Source organism: Gallinula chloropus (genome assembly GCF_964237585.1).
Source record: "Gallinula chloropus genome assembly, chromosome: 3".
NCBI lineage: Eukaryota > Metazoa > Chordata > Aves > Gruiformes > Rallidae > Gallinula > Gallinula chloropus.
In genome coordinates this window covers 71,141,312-71,163,137 of record NC_140087.1, presented here as the reverse complement: position 1 = coordinate 71,163,137, position 21,826 = coordinate 71,141,312, and the positions used below count along the sequence as shown (strand labels likewise).

At 44.3% G+C, this 21,826-nt stretch overlaps 1 protein-coding gene across 1 annotated transcript in view; it reads right to left on the bottom strand.

The window, feature by feature from the left end:
• Positions 1-4,849: 4,849 nt before the first annotated feature.
• The window catches only part of EHD3 (EH domain containing 3), a 28,644-nt gene continuing 11,667 nt past the window's right edge, over positions 4,850-21,826 (bottom strand). The window contains exons 3-6 of the mRNA XM_084262512.1: positions 21,554-21,651; positions 9,597-10,009; positions 8,359-8,523; positions 4,850-6,886 (exon numbers count right to left, since the gene is read on the bottom strand). Coding sequence (XP_084118638.1) covers positions 6,359-6,886; positions 8,359-8,523; positions 9,597-10,009; positions 21,554-21,651 — 1,204 coding nt within the window. The 3' untranslated portion in view covers positions 4,850-6,358. The remainder of the gene's footprint in view (positions 6,887-8,358; positions 8,524-9,596; positions 10,010-21,553; positions 21,652-21,826) is intronic.

Here is a 21,826-nt window from a genome sequence, read left to right as displayed (position 1 = left end):
GACCTTATAAAAGTCTTCCCATACCTGAAGTGGACCTACAGAAAAGCTGGGGAAGGACTGTTTGTAAGGGCATGTAGTGATAGGATGAGAGCCAATGGTTTTGAACTAGTAGGGTAGGTTTAGATTAGATATTAGGAAGAAGTTTTTTCACTGAGGGTGGTGAAACACTGGAACAGGTTGCCCAGAGAGCCACAGAGGTAGTGGAGGCCCCACACCTGGAGACATTAAAGATCAAGGTCGATGAAGCTCTGAGCAACCTGATCTAGTTAAAGGTGTCCCTGCTTACTGCAGGGGCAGTGGACTAGATGATCTTTAAAGGGTCCTTTCAACCTAACATATTCTATGGCACCATTTCTTTTCACAGTTTAGTTTGCAAGCTGTGATTTCCTGGCTAGGAGGATGATCACTGGTCTGATGGATGGTCATATCTGCAGGATGAGTCATTCAAGAGGATGATATTAATTAGAGAACAAATCATCCTTTGTGGCAAATGGTGTAAGTTCCCAAGTTTTCCAAGGGTTTGCTCCACACCTGAACTGGATTGATGTGTGCTGGTTATGGATTAATGGATGCTTTAGCATGGTTACTATTATGGATGCTTTAGCTGCTTAAAACCTTTCTGTATATATGTAAGAATTAAGATTTCTGACAGGCATATGAAGGAACTCTTTACTGAGTGACTGGGTCTTTCCATCCTATTCAGGGAGCAGTTCTGCTTTTGAGAATTTAACATGCTTCTCAGCTGTCAGCTGGGACTCCAGCTGCACAGTTCTGGCCCAAATTGGAGATACCTCTGCTGTGTGATGTGCATGCTTTAGAGGTGGTTGGATGCAGATAATTCGCCCCTTGCCCTCTTTGTGAGCGACTTACATGTGGTAGGCAGACAGGTGGCAAGCTCTTATTTTGATTCCTTTTCCCTGACGTTAGAAAAAATGCTGCTGAAACTCTGCCTTGGGAGTTACTGGTTGAAGGAGGCTGGAGAACTGGCCAGAGTGCTTTCCCTGGGAGCTGCATTTCCTTCTGGCCCCCGTGTTGCCATCACCTTAGGAGCTTCTGTGATTCTCATGTGGGTGATAAATGTGTAGGGTGGTAGATTGAGTGGTGGGTAAAAGCTATCTATCTAGAGCAAGTTTTCAGTTGGCATTTGCTAGCAGTGATCTGGTGAGTGTAAGGAGAGGAATTCCACCCGCCTGCTCTCTGTTTGTCTGTGTGATGGCACAGGCAAGGAGGACATTATAATCCAAGGCTTATAAATATCCCCCACGTTCACGTCTTCAGAAGACAGTAACAGAGCCCTTGCTGACACTTGTTTATAGGACATGTAACTAGCTGGAGAAGAGCCATTTTAAACCCTAGCAAATCAGTGTTTGACGTGCTCCTGACCACACATCAGTGGAATGGACACGTTGTGGAGAATGTGAGCAGTACTCACCAAAGATTTCTCTCCCTTTGGGCAGAGAGGAATTGTTTCAAAGTGCATTCATCCCACTTTTAATACTGGCTCTGTTGCTCTATATGCACTGCTGAATGAGCTAGAAAGCTACATGCTGATTGACTTGCCTGCACTAGCCTTGACCTTCTTAGCATGTTGAGTTTCCAAATTAAGCCTTGTCTTCCCCCACCCTTGCACAGACTGGGAAGAGGAGGGAAAGGGCTCGTGAGCACAAGGAAAGGGCAAGACCAGAAAATAATAGAATCTGTATTGTGAAAACTCCACAAAAATAACTTGGATGTTATCATCAAGCTGCTCCTCTGGAATAACTGAGTGCTGATTTCTGTCTTTCCCAACACTCATCTATCAAGCTTTGAAGGACTTGAACTTCTGAGCCTAGGAAGGGGTTAAATCATCTATTATGTCCCTTGATTTGCCAAAACCTAAATGTGGAGTCGCCTAATTCCTCTTCTCACAGTTTGTCCTTTAGTGAAAGATTGAGATAAAACAATAGCAGAGGAGGAAGCTGTCAGGATGCAGGAGGTGTAGCATGTTCTGAGGTGAATTCTGGAGAAGCCTAACCCTGGTTTCTGCTGGACTTGTAGGATTGTTGTCACTCTACATAAAGGTCAGGTCACCTGTAACTCTCTGTTCCACAGCAAAGGCTTCCATCATATGGACAAAGCATTAAGGCATAATAAGGAGAGCAAGTTTAAAGAACAGTTCCCAGACCTAAATCTGAATTTCATTGTTGTATGAAGTTTCTGTTGGAACTTAAGATGATGGAAAAACTGATTCTAACCTCTAATGTTTTGATTAAAAATCCCTCTGAACTCCATCATGCTGGATAAATTCCAGCTCGCAGAAGTAATTGCCTTTTACTGCATTACACACCTCCTGTGAAATTTTATTCAGGGAACTCTGTGTAATTACTAACCTTCCCTGCAAATAAATGGTTATATAGCACTGTTGATCCAATCTGCTGTCATGTTCCGCAGTAGAGAGAACTTAATTTTCAAGAAGCCCATATATTAAGCCCATATAGCATGTCAGTACAGATTTTTCATTTCTCTGTTCCTTTCTGGGAAGGATTTAAGAGAGATGACTAGACCAGTTCCTACTCGGAGAAAGGCCCTTTTTATTCTTCTGACCTTGTGGAAGCTCCTCTGGCTGGGAATGGGCAGAGAAGGGCATGAGAGGATGAGAAAAAGCAAGTGATCCTGGTGTATGCATGTGATAGAACCCACCCACAGACGTGAGCAAATGAATAGGCTCTTCTGTATCACTTCCTGGGGAAATTTTGTTCGGTAATTGAGAACTGCTCTTAAGAAAAGGAAGCCCTGTTGGCCACAGATATCAATTGACTTCAGGAGCATGGCTCCATGAACCGGCTGGAACACACACAGGCTGGAGGGCTACGTGCACTAGTCCTGGTGAATTGAGGAAATCACACCCTTGCTGCAAATGTGGGACACACTATGGGTGCCTGGGATTACCCAAATAGCCATAGCTCTGATGGGAGGGAAAAAATGGGGGGGTGTGGCCCTCTCTGAGGGAAGGGGATGGGTAAACACATGCATCTTTCCATGGCTGTACTGGAGAGCCAGGATTGCAAGTATCTTTGTATAGACAGCCTCAGGGTACTTGAGGTTTGGTAGGGGGGTTTCGCTGGCTTTTTTTTTTCCTTTTAAATTTGCTGACCTGCATAGTGAGAACGAAACGTGCTGGGTAAACTTGTCTGAGCGTGGAGGACTATTTGTAAACTGCCTCTTGTGGCTCTCACATTGCGGTCCCGTTCCCCCTCTGTCACATGGCTGCTTTGCATCCCGCCCTGTTCCTGAACCGCGGTGCGGTGGTGTGAAGTAACTGCATGTTCAGCGGTGAAACGCTGTGGTTTCCCCCCCTCCCACGCCACTGGGGAAGTTGCACTTCTAACAGCGCAAGTGGTTTCTGAGCGAGTGTTGAAAGCAAAGCCCTGTGCTGCAGGGTTGGTTTGTGCACTTGACCTGTGCTGGCAGAGCTCTCTGTGCTGCCATCTCCTTGGCTCTTCACATTGAATCCTGCCAAAAGGTCCCTGAGAGGCTGGCATTGGGATGTGAAGAGCAGAAGCCTCTGCAGAGGCACGGAGCAGAGGCAGGGCTGTGGTGTGTGCTGTGGTGCTGGCTTGCCCTGGTTGGGGCGAGGCGGTGACTGCTGCTACCAGCGAGGCAGAAAATCTCTTGCTGTTTCTTTTTTTTGAGGGGGCTGAAGCACAGCTGCAGTCAGTGCAATGAAAACTAACCTCCTACACCTGTGCTAGCCAACATGCTGGTGGTTTCGTTTGGAACTTGTACACCCAGCAAAGCCCAAGAGGCTTTGTACCCTGAAACCCATCTGATAGCTATTACAAAGAAAATTTGGCCTACCTGAGCACCTTGTTGGTGCATACTGGAAAAAGACCAGTAGACCTCACCTTCTCCCATTCCCTTTGAGATAACCATCAATCCTCTGCTTTTGGAGGAAGTGTTACACTTCAGCATGATGCTGGTGGCAGCATGAAGCGATGTGCTGCATGGGCAGCTTGTCAGAAAATCGTGCCTGTGCAGTGAAAGGGCTGGTTCAGCTGCAGACTTGTCCCTCAAGCTGTGCTCAGATGGATGCAAATCCTAGAGAAAGACCTGGACAGCATTAGCAGACATGTGCTGTAATGGTGGTTTGACTGGGAGTTACTGGGTAGCTGAACTGGAGGGGCGTACAGTCTGCTGACTTCTAAATTTGCATTTACCGCTTCTCACTCTCTACCCCATGATTTCCTCTCCACTCTCTCACCCTGTCAAATGGAAACACTGCTAGCTATTGCTGCTTGCACCCCCTTTCTGAGGGGGGTACTTCCTGGTGTGTACTCCCCCTGATTCTTTCGTAATGGCTCTCACTGTGTTAAGGCAGTGAGATGCACTGAACACTTGGGAGATAATGACCTTTGCCCTTCTTTATGAGTTTATTACAATGAAGAAGTAAAACTAGAGCCAGCGAGATTTAAAATTACAGGGTCTTCTGTGTCCATTCCAGATCTTGACACACCTGTGGCATTCTCATCTGACTGGCAGGAGGAAACTCTTCCAATATATTCCTTTTCCTAATGGAGTATTTATTTGGCTGTTACATCCTCCCTACATTGAACAAGGGGAATAGTGGGTGCAATTCCACTTGCTTCAGCAAGCGTCAAGGTCATGATTAGACTGCCAGAAGAGAAAGGAGATGTAGCAGATGTTAACCAGTGGGTCAGCAGTGCGTGCCCGGGTCTGGCAGGGCAGATCTCTGTGTGCATGTCTGGCAATGTGCTGAAGATTATTTCCTCTTTCCGTTGCCCATAAAAATATGCTTCCCCTTTTTTTTCTGGCTGCGTTTCATTTTGCTATGTAAAGAAATAGACAGATCTGGCCTTTCTTTTTTAATAATGTTTTAGGACCAGGGTACAAAAGAGGTTAATGCATTAATTTTTAAGACAAGTGATAAATGTACTGCAGTAAGCACATTCTACATACACAGAATATATTTATCTATATAATATGAACACAGATATAAAATAAGTTATGCTTGTCTTGGTTTTTCATCACAGTAGGAGCTCAGCTTATATAAAGTGACAGTATGAATTGGAACAACACGCTGCTCCAAAGCGACAACAAAACCCAGAAGAGTGTGTGTGTTTAGGAAACAAAATAGGAAATAAAGGGAGTTCAGCCAAAACCAGGTCTGGAAAACAAAAATTTCATAGAGTGTGAAAGAGGCAGGTAAGTTCTCTTCGCTCAGGGTAAAGGTTCTGGAGGGGATTGAGTGTTACTGTGTGGTGAGGAGAGTAGGTGAAGGCTCTCAGTGCTTTGGCTGTATTTGTGGGAGCACAGGCACTAGAGCAAGCTCTGCCCAACTGGGTTCTCTGCTCTCATGATGGACCATCTGCCTACGTGATGATGGGGGGTTCCTGACTTTATGGAAGTAAGGATGGGGACCTGGTATCTTTCACTATGCGTGATGAGAGCAAACATACGATTTCACAGGAATGATAACCACCATCACTGTTCAAAGAGAAAACATTATCTGCTGTTTGTGACATGTTTGGTGAGCCTGGGAGTGGTGTCCCCCCCTCCCAACCCACCCTGTCTGCCTCCAGTGCTCCCTCCTCCTGTTTCCCTTGTGGGGGTGGTTCCCTTGGCTGCGCCTGCAGAAGAAGTGTTCCCCGGGGATTGGATGGGAGGTAGAGGTGACTGGGATACTTAGTGCCTGTCGCACAGCAAACAATGAGTAACTCCAGGTGCCCAGTTCAGAGCGGTTTCAGATTTTATTTGTATTCTTTTAAGGACAGGGAAATGCTTGTAATATTTCCATCTAACAGTGAATGAAGGTTTCTAAAATTCTTAACTCTGGGGTTTAGTATCTGGTGTGGGGTTATGTTGATTAGGAAGTGCTCTTTAGTTTGGCCAATAGCTTTGAGAACTTCTGGTTTCTTCTTCAGTATCAAGGACTCAGTCTCCTGAGGTTTGAGAGACCCATTAAACAGCAGAAGGTGCAGCCAAAGCTCAGGAGTGACATGAAGTTAGATTTCTATTGGTGCCTACTCCACCCTCAAAAACTGCAGTCCATTTCAGGTTGTTCTGGGTTTTTTCTGCTCATCCTTATTAGATTCTCCTAGTCTCAACATCATTTCTTTACCTTCATAACTATAGACTACACATTAGAAGGTGGGGACATTACACTGGAAGAATTAATTGCATATTATCGTGAAGGACTGGACTCTCTTGTTCTGCTTCGGGTTTTTTTCTTACAGCAAAACAGGTATAAATCCAAAGGTGATCTCACATCTAAAGGTATAACTTAAGTAAACATGTCTTTCTAGGTCTCTTTTTTTTTTTTTTTTCCCCCTCCCTTTCCCTCTCCCCTGTAGCCTTCCTTTCATTCTGTTATTTTCCTTTTGGATGGAGGGAGGAGATGGGAAGGGAGCTCATTTGGCAGCTCATGACCCTCCAACTTGACTTTAATGAGATGATTCGCCAAGGCAAACTCCTCATCATCCAGCATGCCATCTTTGTCGATGTCAGCCAGTTTCCATATCTTGCCCAGCACTGTGTTGGGCAGCTTAGACCTTACCATCTCCTTCTTCGCATTGGCACCAGTTATTTTACCATCGACAGGTGATAGTGTGTAGAAGATCTCATCGTACATGGGCTTGTCCCTGGCCACCACCCACTCGGCATCATCGATCCCTTCACCAGCACCTTCGCCGTAGCCGTGGCCAAACGGACCATGCAAGGTGCCCTCGAAGGCTCCTCCCTTCACCATCTGGGTTGGCCGCTGTGACTCCTCCTGACGTACGAGCACCATGAGCTGGGCGATGTCATTGGCCAGCATGTCTTCCACAGTCTCCAGCAGCTTGCTCTTCAGAGGCTGGAACTTGCTAAAATCCTGGGCTTGCAACTGATCCTTAAAGTGGGACAACATAACAAGAGGTGAGTGACATGGCCACACATCACGCAGTATCACAGGGGAGAGTGGAATGCCTGTCTGCTGTTTGGCTCAAAGAACCGCTACTGCAGAGGACAAGTGGGGAGCTCAGTATTCCCTGCTCTGATGGCCCTGCTCCTCAGCATGTGATGGGGTCTCTTTCCCTGGCTGCCACTGCTCCTACTTCTATCTTCTTTGAGCCCTACAGAAAACAATCTTCCCTGCTTAAGAAGGGGGGCTGACATGGTACAGAGAAGGGACATGGTTCACTCAAAGGCCCAGGATGATTGTCACACGCAAGTAAGATGTGGAAACACTCTCCTTGAAGATCAAATTGTTTAAGGCAAACTAGTTGTGCAGCTCTTGCTACAACCTCTCCCCGCTGCACTCTGGGCAGGAGGTGCTGCTCTGGAAAAAGACTCTTTTCCTGGTAAAACCCTCATCATGCAGTGCATCTTACATATACTGTAAAGACAGCGTGCCTGTGAAGACATGAGCATGTCTTTACAGTGCGGCTCTGTTTCTGTAGTTTTCAATAGCTAAGCCAAGAGCTTTGAGCAGGACCTGCAGATAACTCTGAAAAACTGCAGAATGACCTACAACTTTATACTTCACCCTCTACTTGTTAAATCCAATCTATTCACTCCTACTGGAGTGATATAGTTATTTTTACACACTTGAACACACATTTTAACAAGCTGTAAATGGGATCCTCTATTGGATACGCTCCATAGATCTCATTCCTAAAAACTTATGGAAAATAACAAAAACAAAAAGAGCAGATGCTGTGTTTTCCATAGGGAGCTAGAATGACTTCAACAGCTAGCAACTTGGAACAGGTTTCTGCTTGGACTGAAGCCATGCAGCAATGCAGCAGCGTCCAGTGTTTGAATATACAATGCAAGGCCCTGATCCAAGGTCCTTTGAAGCCTTTGACTTAGGTGAACCCTTGGGTCTCAGCTCTACAGAACAGAAAACCTGTTCCTCTGCTTAAAACAGAGAAGGGGCTTTAAGTTTTCTCTCCTCCTAGAAACAAAGAATGAAATAGAAGATGCAAAATACAGATCTTGGAGAAGGGCATACATAGGCTTTTCTGGATATAGCCTTCCTTTTAATACAAATCAGCAGCATTCTTAGTCCTGAAAAATCTGAAAATGGAACCTAGAATTAAAAATTAAGAAAGAGAGAAGAAATAACTTGCTGTAAAGTGCTATTCAGGGAGAGAGCTGAGAAATGAAGGCAGCTGTAGCTTCAAATGAGCTCTATGTGCCAAAGGCGTTCATGTGCAAATATAGCCTGCATATATTTCAAGACCAACTTCAGCATTACATCAGGCTTTTCCCATGAGCAACAATAACCAAGGTCTGTGTGGCTCCTCTCTTATTTCCTGCAGTTAGTCTAATGCTCTTTCCTTGGATGCTTGGTGTTTTGGACAGGATGTCACAGCTTACCTGCATCTTTCTTAGGTTAGGGAAATCTCCCGGTGAGATCTGATGCTCCCGTTCAATCCGGGCATAAATCTCTCCCAAGTTGTTAACGAGCTCTTTCTTTTTATTGTCTTTCCCAAACATTGAGGGCATTTCCTTCTTTAGGGAACTGATGATGTAGGCATGGACCTGAAGGACAAGAAATAATACGGCATGAAGAGGTTAAGTATTAAAGAGCACATCAGAAAACTCTTCTCAGCAGAGAGCATGTGTGCTGAAGAGTCAACCTCATCTTGTCCCACCCTGAATAGCAAGCTCAACTCCTCAGCTTGCCCTATCAGTATCATTCCTGTGCTGAATGCTGCTCAGCTGTCCCCTCTGGTTGTGCTGAGACAAGGTGAGGACAGGGTATGAGTCTTGGGCATACAGAAAGTAATGTTAAGACTCATTTTCTGGAAGAAATGGGGATTTGTTGAGATCTTTTTTTTGTGTTCTACTGGGCATGGCTTTCCTGTGAATAGTACCTGTTCAGTACAAACCAAACACACAAGTTTTGGAGCTCTTTAGATTTTCTTCAATGTTTTAGTATGAATAACAGTCCTTAACTTATGTGACATTATGGCTTTTTTTTTAATGGTGGACCAGGTGTTTTCTCTTGGACATGAAGACTTCTAAGGAGCACTGAAATCTTTTAGGGAGATTTTGATGTATTTTCCCAATTGATATGGGGCTCTTCCATGTAATTTTGAGGGGCTTTACTCAGCTCATTTCAAATATTCACACATAGAATTAGTAATTAATTAGTCATTGATATCAGGCCCTGAAAGCTATTTTTTCCACACTCGTGGTAGGCTTATTTGCCATTCTTGTACCTCCTCTGCATCATTCTAAGCCAGGTATCTTTCTTGGCTAAGAAAGTTTAAGGCAAGAGACCTGGAGCTTACCAGTTCCCAGTTGCAATTCTGACATACTGAATTGGTCCTAGTCCTCAAGTTAATACCACAGAGCAACTGCTTTCCACATCCTCTTAAGTGCTACCTGCTTTGATCTGTAGGTACCTTTCTCATTCTGGCCTGTCACGACTGATGCACCAAGCAAAACAGGTGCTTTCTTCCTTCAACTGCACAGAACTGATATGCTGCGCCTGAGCAAAACGGGACTGGAAAAAAAGTAGGACCCACCAGCTCTGCCAACCAAACTGGCCAAACCCACTTCCCCATAGCCTGCATGCTGCAAACAGCCCAAAATGTGCCACCACCCACCTTGGCCAGCCGTGCTCGTTTGATAAGATCATTCAGCTTCCTCAGGGCTGCATTGCGGGGCAGGCTCTGGATGTCCCGGAACAGGTCCTGCTCCTCTGCCTCAAACAGCTTGCGGTTGTCGGGGATGAGCAACGGGTGGGACCAGAAAGAACCAATGTAGACCCTGATGACCTCAGGAGTGTTGACGATCTTTCCCAGGGACCACATGAGCGCACCGTACACTCGCATCAGCTGTTGAGTCTCTATCTGGTCAGCCTTGTTGAGAACAACTCTCATCTTGTCCTCGTGGTTCTTCAGGGCCTTGATGACCTCAGAGAATTCATCAGAGATGTCCAACTTGTGCGCATCAAAAAGGAGAATGATGCGGTCAACCCGCTCTGCAAACCACTCCAGTACAGCAGCGAAGTCATAACCTGCAAGGGATTGAGGAAAAGCAGAGATGCACATGCATGATTGAGGAGTTGATAAGCCTGCTTGCTGTCCCTGACTCATGCCACCCAAGGGTAAGCTTGTGAAGAGGAAGCTTCCAGGTAGGTCAGGTATCTTGACAAAGGAAACATGAAACACTCTTCCTTGTCCCAAAGAAGATGGAGATGAGGTACTGTTCTTTGCAGTGCGCATAATTATGGATACCTCTCACCTTCTCCACATTAAGAGATAATGTAAAGAAGTCTTAAAGTTATGCTACAGATGCTTCATTCGAATGTGTATCATGGGGAAGCTAAAATATTCAAGGAGCTACTGCAGAAGTCTTGTATGTGGGAACAACAGAAATCTAATTTCTGAATTCCTGTCCATTAGCATAGCTTACAAAGGCTGTAAAAAGCTGATAATTGCAATATTTGCACCCAGACTGATTTGAGATGTGTATCTGTACTACTTAATAACTCTCAGGTCCTTGTCTAGTTGTGTGAGATTGTCCTATCCAATTCAAAACCCAGGATGCAAATAACCTGCTTTGCTTGAGTAATCATCCTGTCAGACCGGCTCCATGTGGACAAAGCAAAATTATTTCTGTTTACTTTGCTGAGTACTTGATGCTTAGAAGGCAGCATTGCTCTGAACACCAGAGGAGACTCAAGCTACGAATGCTGGGTTCAAATATCTCATGCTAACATTGATGTTTGAACACTTGCATGTTCAAATTTCATTAAAGAAAATGGTCACACAGCATTAGATTTGGGTCCATCTCTAGGCCAGATATATAGTGTGCATGGAGAAGTGTTTTGGGTTTGTGTTTGGTTTTTTTTAAAAAACAATGACAAAATAGCAACAAAATGACCTTCTTTCCAAGCTCTGCAGTGTTTTTTTTTCACCTTCCTTAAAGCCTCACTAGGAGACTGGTACTCTCCCTCTGCTCTGTCAGCTTTCCTATGCTGTGTAACATTTGGGGTTATCTGTGTTGTCAGAGCACTGCACTGTTAGGAATGATCAGGACAAAGCACATACTTTGTGCATTCAAATCCTTTAATAACCTATTTTAATCCTGGCTTTCATGAATAAATGTATGGCAATTAGTTCAGTGCTTTTTCTCCCTCCCTTTTTTGCTTTTCTTTTTCTGTCCTCTCTAATACCTAGAGGGCAATCACTGCATCCTAGTCATGAGAGATGAGAACTACAGAAGGGAGGATTGCTGAGCTCTGACCTCTATTTTTTTTTTTTTTATTACTGTTTGGTTTTTTTGTGTTACTGGCCTCCTCTCCCTTGTGACTAAGCAAATGAGATGAAATTCTGGCTCTTGAGTTGGGAGCAAATCCTGTATGAACTTTCTCTTTAGCTGGATAAACTAGTGTTAACTGCTTTCCACAGAGAAATTTTAGACACCTGCAGTCCTACTACTGGGCAGTGTTTTGCTTTGGTCAATTATAATTTTACTCCTTACAAGGGGATGGGGTGCTCTTGGATGTAGACAGCTTGCCCTATTCTCTTCTATGGGACTTACACAAATCATAGATTGGAGGAGCCAGATGTGTGTCCCACCAGTGGCCCTCTCCTCATTTAGGACACCAGCGTGTTCCCTAGCCGCAGCAAGCCGTGCTGGGCCCTAGATCTTTGCTCAGCTATGTTTGACACTAAGAACTTCAAAGAATTAAGAATTTCTCTCACCTTTGAGAGCGACCTGCCGAGCGTTCCGTGTCTTGTATCTGTAATCTTGCCAAGCCCACATCTCTGACCTCAGTCACAACTGTGAGTCAGACCCTCTTACACTTGACACAAACTTGCTCCTGCTTACTTTCAGACACTAACAGTTTTTTAACCTGAGATGTTCTCGCTGCATGGAGCTCACCTGCACGGGACGAACAGTATATCTGCTGTAAAGCTATGTGTAATGACTCCTTCCCAAACTGTGCTAGGAGGCACTGGCAGCAGGACAGAGTCAATGCCAATACCTCGTTTCACTTGGACTGGGTTCAGGCTGTAAGCTGTACCTGTGCAAGCAGCTCAGTAGATTTAGAAATGGAGTCTATCCCCATCCCCCCTGAACTGTGCTAAATGTGGTGTGCACACCCACATCTCACGTCCAGTACAGCCCAGGCTGAAGTTATCCAGCACTGCAGGATAGTTTATTCTTCATATGCAGAGCTACACGACTTGTTTTTTCACCATGGAAGCAGTGAGTCAGGGCAACTTTGTTTGGAAATGTTTGTGTGCTTAATCTTGTCAAACCACATGTATGTTCCCAGCTGCTACGGTAACACACAGTGAGACTCTAACATCCCTGGGGACCTCATTAGATGTCTAGATTGATTAGCAGACTTTCTTTCCCAGTTTCTTAGCTTATTGGGAGATACCTTCCTGAAAGCTGTCCTGCATATGTCCATTGAAAGAAAGAGCCAAGCCCTGGGGAGTTACACTCTCTGATGCTTCAGAGCAGCCACAAAAGCATGGACTCATCTGCATCCTGTACTAGGACAAAAGGCCAACCTACATGGTCCTCTTGTATGTTCCTGCTTGCTTTGATGCTTAGGAAAAGTGAGTTCTCTCCTGTTCGTGCTCAGCTAAGCAAGAACCATCTCTCTGTGATCATGAGTCATCACGAGTCTCGTGGTGTTCCTTAACAAGCAGCAGGACACAAGGAAAGGGCAGGTAGGACAGGCCACTGTGGACAAATACCTGCTTGGAGGTGATGGTGGTTTCTCACATAGAAAGGTGCCTAGAGAACTGCTACAGAAGCAATTCATAGGGTTGACTTTTTAGTTATGCTTTTAGCATGTAAAAGGTTAGATTGTCACCCTGCTATCTAAATGCTTTAGTAATAGTGTAAAGCTCTAAGGGCAAGCTATTAATTAAGAAATTTAAAATTAAGGTCTTAAACTCCTGTTTTGACATTTGGTTCAGAGCTTTTCTTTTCAGAAGGCTCTTGAATAGCACAGAGAACTCAAGGTATTTTTCCTGACTCCAGACAGAGCTGGAGGTGCCCACCACCTGAAAACACTCATTCTGTAACTAAATCCAATTATAGCCTCACTTGGATTTCTTCCCCCTCAGCTCCTTTTTTATTTCACAGATGCCTAAGGCCTGACTCTTCTGGTAGCTTACAAGCAAGCGAGTTTAGATCAAGAACTGATCTTGATCTACAGTCAAATTAGGAGTTTTCAGGGTGTCCCTTTGCTCATTCCACTGCAAATGTATTATGTCTCTTTACGCACTTAGTGTTGTAGAGTGTTGCTAAGGCCTCTCACAAAAGCAGCCAGTTACTGTCTCTGATTTGGCAGTGGTTCAGTGATGGGCAAAGCTATCCACATAACATAGCACAGCTTTATTGTGAAGTTACAGGACATTTGGAAAGCCATCTGCTTGCTGAAGCTGCATAAATGCAAAACCATTATTACAGGGATGTTCAGGCAGAAATATAATGGGGAGAATTTTCTGTTCAGTTAATTCCTGGCTGTTTGTGGCTGCACTTGCATTACTGTTGAAAAATATGTGTATTAAAACATGCTCTAATATTGCTGAAGCAGCTTCTTTCACAACCTCCAGATAAGATAAGCATGAATAGAAAATGAGTCCCAACCATACAGTGGTAGGAGGACAAGATGAACATGATAATAATATTCTTCAATCAGATACTTTTTTAATGGGACAGATTTTTCTCCTGGCAGCATGAAAAGGACTCAACAGTTTTAACACAAAGCTGACAAGTCAGCAGGACTGTCAGTGGGTTCAGCCTACAGAGAAAACGACCTTCTTGCAGACAGCCTGCCACCTAGACTCAGTGAGGCAGGCTGGCTTAATGAATACTTGTCTGTGCACTACTGACTACCTGGTAGCACAAGTTCCACTGAGATCTGGCAGGATTATGCAATTACATTTCTGTCAAGACAGACCAGGTGTGATACAAGTCTCCATGCTGACTGTGGGAAGATGGATGATACCCAACCCAACATAAAATCTGCCTGCCTATAATATTTTAAAGCAAATTTACACCAGCAATGAGACTGCATGTATTTGTTCAGAATTTCTCACCATGCAGCTACACTAGTGGCTGTCTGGGATTGCTTGGTTTGGTTGGTGGTCCTGTCTGATAGGATGGCCAGCAGTGTGTTTACTGTCTTGTGTGACTGTGGCCACAGCTCCTGAGGTAGTGGAGTTTGGGTGGAATGGGAACAGTAAGATCAAGAAATGCAGGAAAAACTGAAAGCTGCTGCTTTGTACCAGATACCTCAGAGTTTGCTGTCACTAGTGCTTTAAATTGTGCTACTGCTTTTAGTAATTCACTTCTTTTGTGATGAATTTTAGTCATTAGGAGCTTGCTTCTTGTCCTTCTGAAGTTGGTGTTACTCAGAGATTGAAAATTCTCTAATCACAGACTTCTGTAGGGCAGAGCTTTATGGTTGTGTCCCTATTTGTCAACTGATAGATTGGCTCTATGTGTCTGAGGACAGCATCAGAAGGTGGGATAGCTGGCATAGCAAACACTGACTACCTATAGAGGGAACAGCTCCTTTGCATGAATACCCATGCCAGGGAGCTAATGACTTTATCTGAATTTTAATTTGAATAAGAGGATTTGGAGGCTTAGTCTAACTGGCCCTTCAAAGTCCAGGGAAAAAGACCATGTCATGGCAAAACAAGCAAGCAGCTCACACCAGAGGGAGAGAATGTGCTAGGAGAGGGAGGTGTTACCTGAACGTCACAGATGGCTGTAAGCAAAGCAGAAGGCAGGCAGCATGATGGTCAGAAGAAGAAAATGAGGGGAGAAGGTGAGAGAGAGGTAACACATCTCTCTTAAAGATGCACAAAGTCAGTGGGAAGCAGCGTGGGTAGTTGTTGTGAGACCCAAGGAGGGATGGCACAGTGGAGAGAGGGAAGAGTAGGAGATGAAACAGCTGGGATTGTGTGGAAGAACAATGATTTAGGCAAGTTTCTCTTAAGGTGAGGAGCTGGTGGTGCCAGCAAGGACAGAAGGGAAGATGAAAAGCGAGGGATGGATATACCTTACTGCAGCTTATCTACAAGTCTTTGTAAGAAGCTGCCATACTTTTCTCTGGAGGTGGCTGCTTTCCAAGGGGATATAAAGAGATTTCTGTAATGTGTAACTGTGGGTGTGTTGGGAAGTAGACAGAAGTCCTTCAGGATGAAAAGGTTTCCATGGATGTTACATGTCATAATTTCTAGAGTGGGCCACAGATTGCTAATCACTTCTCTTTGTACTCAAAGAAATAACCCATCCTGGAGCAGGTGATTCACAGCACTAGGAGTTACATCCTCCAGCTAGGCAGTGCTCTGCATTTCCCCACCCTGAGCACCAAGAACTAATGGAAACATTACAAACCTTTGGGAGACTTAAAGGTTTCCAAAGCAAAGGCAAAAAAAACTCAATAAAGTACAGCAAATCTGCCTGTGTTCTTAGCTAGGCAAGGTGGGGTGGTGTCCCATTTCTCATGCTAACGTTTACATTACTAGTACCTGGCATAGCAGGCTGTGGGCTTTTGCTTTCATGTTGTTTACTGCAGAAGTTTCAGGGTTGGGAAGAGAGCGGGTGTTTGACAGGGCTCTTGCTTTATGTCAGTGGAAAGGGAGTGAAGCCTCACTAAGCATGTTCAAGTCAGCTGGAGTAAAACTGATGAGAGTGTTGTCCAGAGCAAAGTTTTCCCTACACCTGCCTGTTTAGCTTCTATGTGCACAGAGCTGAACTTGTCCACTCTGCCCTTTACACATTTATCTTTGTCATTTGTGACAGATGGACTGTTTCCTTGTACTTGAGCCAATCCTCAAAACATTTCCTAGCCAAATTTTAAGACCTCAGAAGGCATCTGAAGAGAGTTCACTGCAGAGCAGTGCTGATACATAGCTGGAATTCCAAGGAAGGCTTTTTTTACTACAGTGTCCAAACACAACATGAATTCTCCCAGTACATGTAGTTTAAATCTAGGGAGAAATGATGTTTGAAAATCTGGCTTGTGATGACCATCAGTAAGGGATAAATGCTACCAGTGGCAAGGAAACACTTGTGCTCCTTTCTTGTTTGCCATGTTGAAAGAATGTGATGTGCATAAATAATGCAAATTGAGATACTGATGGACATGACTATCCTTCCTTAAAGAAACCGATACTTAGGGTATTTCTGGACAATAAAATGGACAAACTGAATGGTTGATCTAAGATCAGACTTATTAGATCAACAGTTCAAAATCAGACAAAAACTAAGTACTTGCTGTATGTTATCAGGAATAAAAAAAAAAGCACAGCCCTTTTTATCTGTGCAACTACTTAATCTCAATACTTTTGCATTATTTTTACTCTTCCAGTTTTAGAAATGCAAACCATGGCAGTATTTTCAACCCAAATAATGAAGACAGCACCTTCCCTCTCTCCTCACCCTGAACAAAATCACGATTTGGTTTTCCCAAAATTCAAATATAATCAATCTCAAGGTTTTATTTGCATTCTGCTTTCAGCTCAGAAAAGCTTCACATACTTGTACAAGTGATAAGGGCCAGAACTGTGCAGATGTTAAGGTCTCTTTTGCATTGCCCTTAGAGGAAGTACAGCACAGTGTGTGTTTGTGAGACTGATAAAATCAGGCAAGTTGGCAGAGCAGCTACTGTGCTGCAGTGATGGAGGTGAACTGGGAAGTCAAAACTAACTACTGCACTTCCACTTTCCCAGGCACAATGAAACACAGAACACAAGCAAACATACCCAGTGCAGAGTATATAGCAAGTATTTGAAATGTCTCCTTTCTAGAGGCTTTCAGGGTGGACATTGTCAGTTGTGTATCATGCTGCTGTTAGCACACGTAACAAAACTCTTTGAAAAAATATTTTCTTGTTGCCATCGTACTGTAAACAATGTTGCATCAAGTGGGAAAATCTCTGTTTCCTTGGTGTTTGCCTTTCCCTTCCAAGCATGGCTATTTGAGACACAGTCTGAGTGCTCTGCACTGCCTAAGGAGTCACTACTATTACCATTTTTCTTGTCACTGTCAGGTTGGTGACTGACTAAGTATTCCTGGTGCAGAAGCTGCTGGTCATTGGAAGTTCTTATTTCCCAGGAGAGACAGACAGAAGCTAGTGTGTGGTTTTTGTTTCTTGACTACAGGAAGCCTGGGCTGCACTTGCAGCTAGTAGAACAGAACTGGGTGGAAGGATGGAAAAAAGGCTGGAATAGCACATACTATTCCAGCTGATATGGGAAAGATGCTGCCAGTCCTTACCTCCTGGCTAGGAGTTTGTGCTCACCACTAATGTGGGAAACAAAGGTGACACACATAGGGTGAAGATGAAGTAAGTCTTCAGAATACATTCAGAAAATACTTACCCCTGGCCAGGGCATCACTGAACTTGGCAGACTTGCATCTGCTTAGTTCAGGGCACATGTAGATTGAGACTGACAGCAGAGTGTGTAAGGCTCACTCCCCAGGGATGGAACAACTACTGAAGTGCATGACTTGCTGTTACCAGGTGGCTCAATTAGCATGGCAGGCTGTACAGGATGATGAATTATTAGGAAGTCCTAACTCCTGCCCTGGCTCTAGCGCACTACATGACCTGACCTGTTGTCTTCCCCCTGTCCTCATTTATTCTAGCACAATTATGCCTCTTCTATCTTCTGCCTCAGCAGGATGACCTGGGCTCATTCTGTGACACCAGAACAATGTTTTACAAATGGATAGCATCCATATTATTATTAAATTGTCAAAGCAGCTAAGACTGTGCTGCTTTGGTACGCATCTTCCCTGTGAATATCTCTGCAGCCTGCTGTTGCCTCATGCTCAGCTGGAAACAATAAAAGAAAGGAGGTCACAGAATCACAAGGTTGGAAGAGGCCTTTAAGATCAAGTCCAACCATATCCCTAAGTACATAGGGTGAGGGGCAAGGCAATACAATGACTAGCTCTGTATATGTGGACACAGATCCATGCCCTGGCATGTGAAAAAGACCAGAAGGAAAATGTGTGTTCTCCAGATCATACAGCAGCAGCAAAGGGCAGGATGCTTTGGGCCATGACATCCTGGGAACACTTCCCACCAGGCCTGTAAATGAAACATGTATATCCTATGGGTCCAGCTATCACACTTGTGACACCACAGGTGCCCATCATGAAGTGAATGAGTCACAGGAGCTTAGTAGGACAAATCACTGCAGGCAGCTCCCTGGTTATACTTTCTGCCAGAGCCTAAGAGCAGTAGCAACTGTGTCAGTGCTGCTGATTTCATTGCATGCTGAAGGGATGTGGACTTCAGGTATGACATACTGCACCGTGACTGACTGCTTGACAGTCCTAAACCTGCAGGTCTGCTACAGGACACACATCATGGGCTGCACTGCAGGGAAAAGGTGGCTCTTATGATCATGCAGTGGTGTCATGGAAGAGAGCCAGCACAGAGCTCCATTTCTCAGTATTACACAGCATTTTTTGGAGGAGAGCTTGCTACCTGTTTGCAAACCCCTGTGGCTAGCTACATGAAGCTGACTCTTGCTAGCACCAGCCTGTCCACTGAGAAAGGGATTGTGTTATCTGTCACGTTAGCCTTTCTAACAGCAAAAGGCAGTGAATTTAATTGAGTTCAAACAAATTAAAAGTTCAGAACTTGGTCTTGGACCCTGAATCCTTTAAACCCAGTTTCCTCACTCCTGCTTGAGACATGGATGCAATATGAAGAACAGTTCTTGCCTTGAAAATCGGGGGTCTAAAGTGGCCCTTGTGGATTGCTAAGTTTTCATACCATGGTATTCTGCTAAACTGGCACTGTATAGATTAGCTAATGCTCCTGACGTTTAATGGGAAAGGAGACAGATTTATGATGTTCCCAGTGAGAGGAATTTCCTATTTTTAGAAATGGGTGCTGGTTCTCATAGGATGGGCAGGCTGGGAAAGCCTGCTGTATCTTTTGCAACTTTACTTTTTACCTCAAACTTATGGCAGAAAGCTGCTTTATTATTCATTCCCTACCCTGGTTTTGTATCACAGGTACCCCAGCCTGAGGGTCATAAAACATACTAGCAAACAATGAGGGAAAGTAGAGCTCCCCTGCTGCCAGCAGTTAAGAAACTTCAAAGTGTCTCTTGAGAAACCTCTGTAAGGCTTCCTCAGGTCTTGCTTCATTCCCAAGTGAAATCTGAGCAGGCTAGGAAGGTATAAGAAGGGTAAGAACACTTTTTTGTGTCAGCAGTTTTTAGCATTGTCTTGTTTTCTGCCTGGAAACCACAGCATTTCTCTATCTGCCTTCAAAACTGACTTGCTAATGAGGGCAACTGGCTCATAAGCTTGGTGGCACAGGCACCAGCTTTACCACCCTTTATTTTCTTCCATAGGAGCAAGCAGGTAAGCACTCCCTTTCAAACACCAGGTTCCTTGAGATAAGCTCAGGGCAATGCCTGGCAGCAGCCCTTCCTTAACTATAAGGACCTCAGCACTCTGCTCCCCTGCAGAGAGAAATGGCTGGAGTTCTGCCAGCTTCAACAAATGTGTGTTGATCTAAACCAGATTATGATCTTGCCCTGTAGCTATTGAAAGGCCATCTGATGTGGCCAAAATGACCAGTGACAGGCTGTCCTGACTTTGTGAGGTCTCACCTAACCCTGTACATTTAACTGTTCTGCTTAGGTCAGTTGATAACCAGGTTGTGACAGCCCCCTTCTCTGGTTGGAGGTGTAGCAGAGCAAATTCCTGGCATGGCAGGATGAACAAGAGATCACTCTGCACCACCCAGAGTTCTCACCTCCTGGCAAAAGGGTGGATTGACCACATACAGCAGTCACAGGGCCAACACATAAGCACTTAAGGGCAGAGGAAGAACTTGCCCCACATGCTGAGACAGACCTCCAGTCCTATGAACAGCTATAGCATATGAAAGTTTACAGACTTGGGGCTCCCCTTTAGCCTTCTCTGCTTATGAGGAATGGTCCCTCAGCTGTTCCCAGAGGTTTGGAGAGGCATTACTGGCTCAGGTCAAAGTGCACCAATGACTTTCCCAACAGTGCACAGCTGTGCATTGTGTGTTCTGGCATCGCTGGCACAATGCTGCAGGAATGGGACATTAAGGCCCATGGGGAGGCTGATAGAGAAAATTTTGCAAAAGGAGGAACAAGAAGTGCCAGTACATTTTGCAGGAAGATATTTTTAGTACTGGAAATAGCTGGAAAATAGGAAAATCTTGCAATATATGTCAGGATTTGAACTGATGAGGAGACTCAGGAAAAGGGCTATGGAACCTTTTTGAGGGATTTGAAATGGGTCCATTTTGACTTTTTTGGTTTTGAACAAAAAAGTATTTCTTCCTAAGCAAGTTTTCTTCCACAAGAGAACTGTTTGCTTTCAGTGGCATTTCTTAACTGGAAAATGTTACACCCCATAATATAAATTTGTGTTTATCTCCACTTTTAAACATTCTGCTGAAGGGAGGAATGCTTGCACAGCACGTTTTTCAACCTTCTGATGAAGGCCTGCACATCTTGCTACCTTTTGTAGACAGCCTAGCACTACACAGACCCATGTTGAAAAAAACTTAATCTGACTTTTCAACTAATTCTAGACATCCCTTACAACTTTTTTGATGCTACTTCAGCTAAGGTCCCTGTAGTAGATCCCAGTAAAAGAAACAAGACCTGGCTCTGTGCAAGGCGGCTGCTTGATTGAAAGAGAAAAGGAAGTTCACAAGAACAATTTCAGTGCAATGGAATGGAATGTTATTAAAATGGGAAAGGCATGAGTCATCAGAAATCCTATGGGACAGAACACAGAGATATGGGAAAAGCCTCAGCACTTTGGGTAGAGCCTGTACTGCTGAAACTCAATTGTGCATTAATAGTAGGCAGTGTGGATGAGAAGTGATCTCAAACCTGAACACTGATTACTACTCTTGGCTATCTTCCAATGAAATGATGCAGAGCTATCACCTTTGTCTAAGGAATGTGCAAGACACATGAGTTATGCCACCATTACCTTACAGAGCAAAAAAGCAACCAAAGATGTTAGGCTAAAATATCAAGATGTTGCTCCCTTCAGAGGGTCAGCCCGAGATGCTCAGAAGTTCACGGAGAGAACCTGTTGTTCATTAGAGGCATTTAATGTCCACAGAATCCTCACTGCAATGAGGAACCTGGGTGCCCACGGTTTTTAAGCCAAATCAGTCCTGTGCTAGAAAAAACCTGGGAGGCCAACTGTAAAGAGACCAGGCTGATTGCCTGGCCTATGGCTCCCCAATAAGTCACTGAAAGCAAGTATTTCTGTAAAGCAGCTTTCTGATGGAAATGTGTTCCACTGGGAAATAGAGAATTATGATACAGGTACTGCTGTCCTTGTCAGCAACCTTCCCTGAAAGCATTTAAATTCTCTATAGCAGAATGCAAATCAAGTCCAAAGGGACACTAGTAAAGTCATGCTGTATATCTGAAAAGCTCCTACTAGTGCTTCTATCTACAGCTTGTAGAGCTTGAGGCAAAACTCATCTAGAGTCCTCTTGGTTTTCACTACTGTCTTTCAGAAAAGAACCAAGCTTAGAACTTACCTCTGCTAATTCTTTGTTTTTCTCCAGAAAGGATTCCTGGTGTATCAATAACACTGATGCTCTCTAACACGGGATTAGGTAGCTGAGCACAAACAAACCTGTGTGGAAATAAATGCGTTTAAAATAAAAGCAAAAGGTATTTATGATGTGGTGAACATCACAGGCAGCACAGGACAAGCCAGGCTCTGATCTCACAAGTCTTCAGTTGGAGCTACTGGTGGTTTAAAGAAATGAGAAGTGAGCTCTAACCGAGCACCTTCTCGACTATTATGC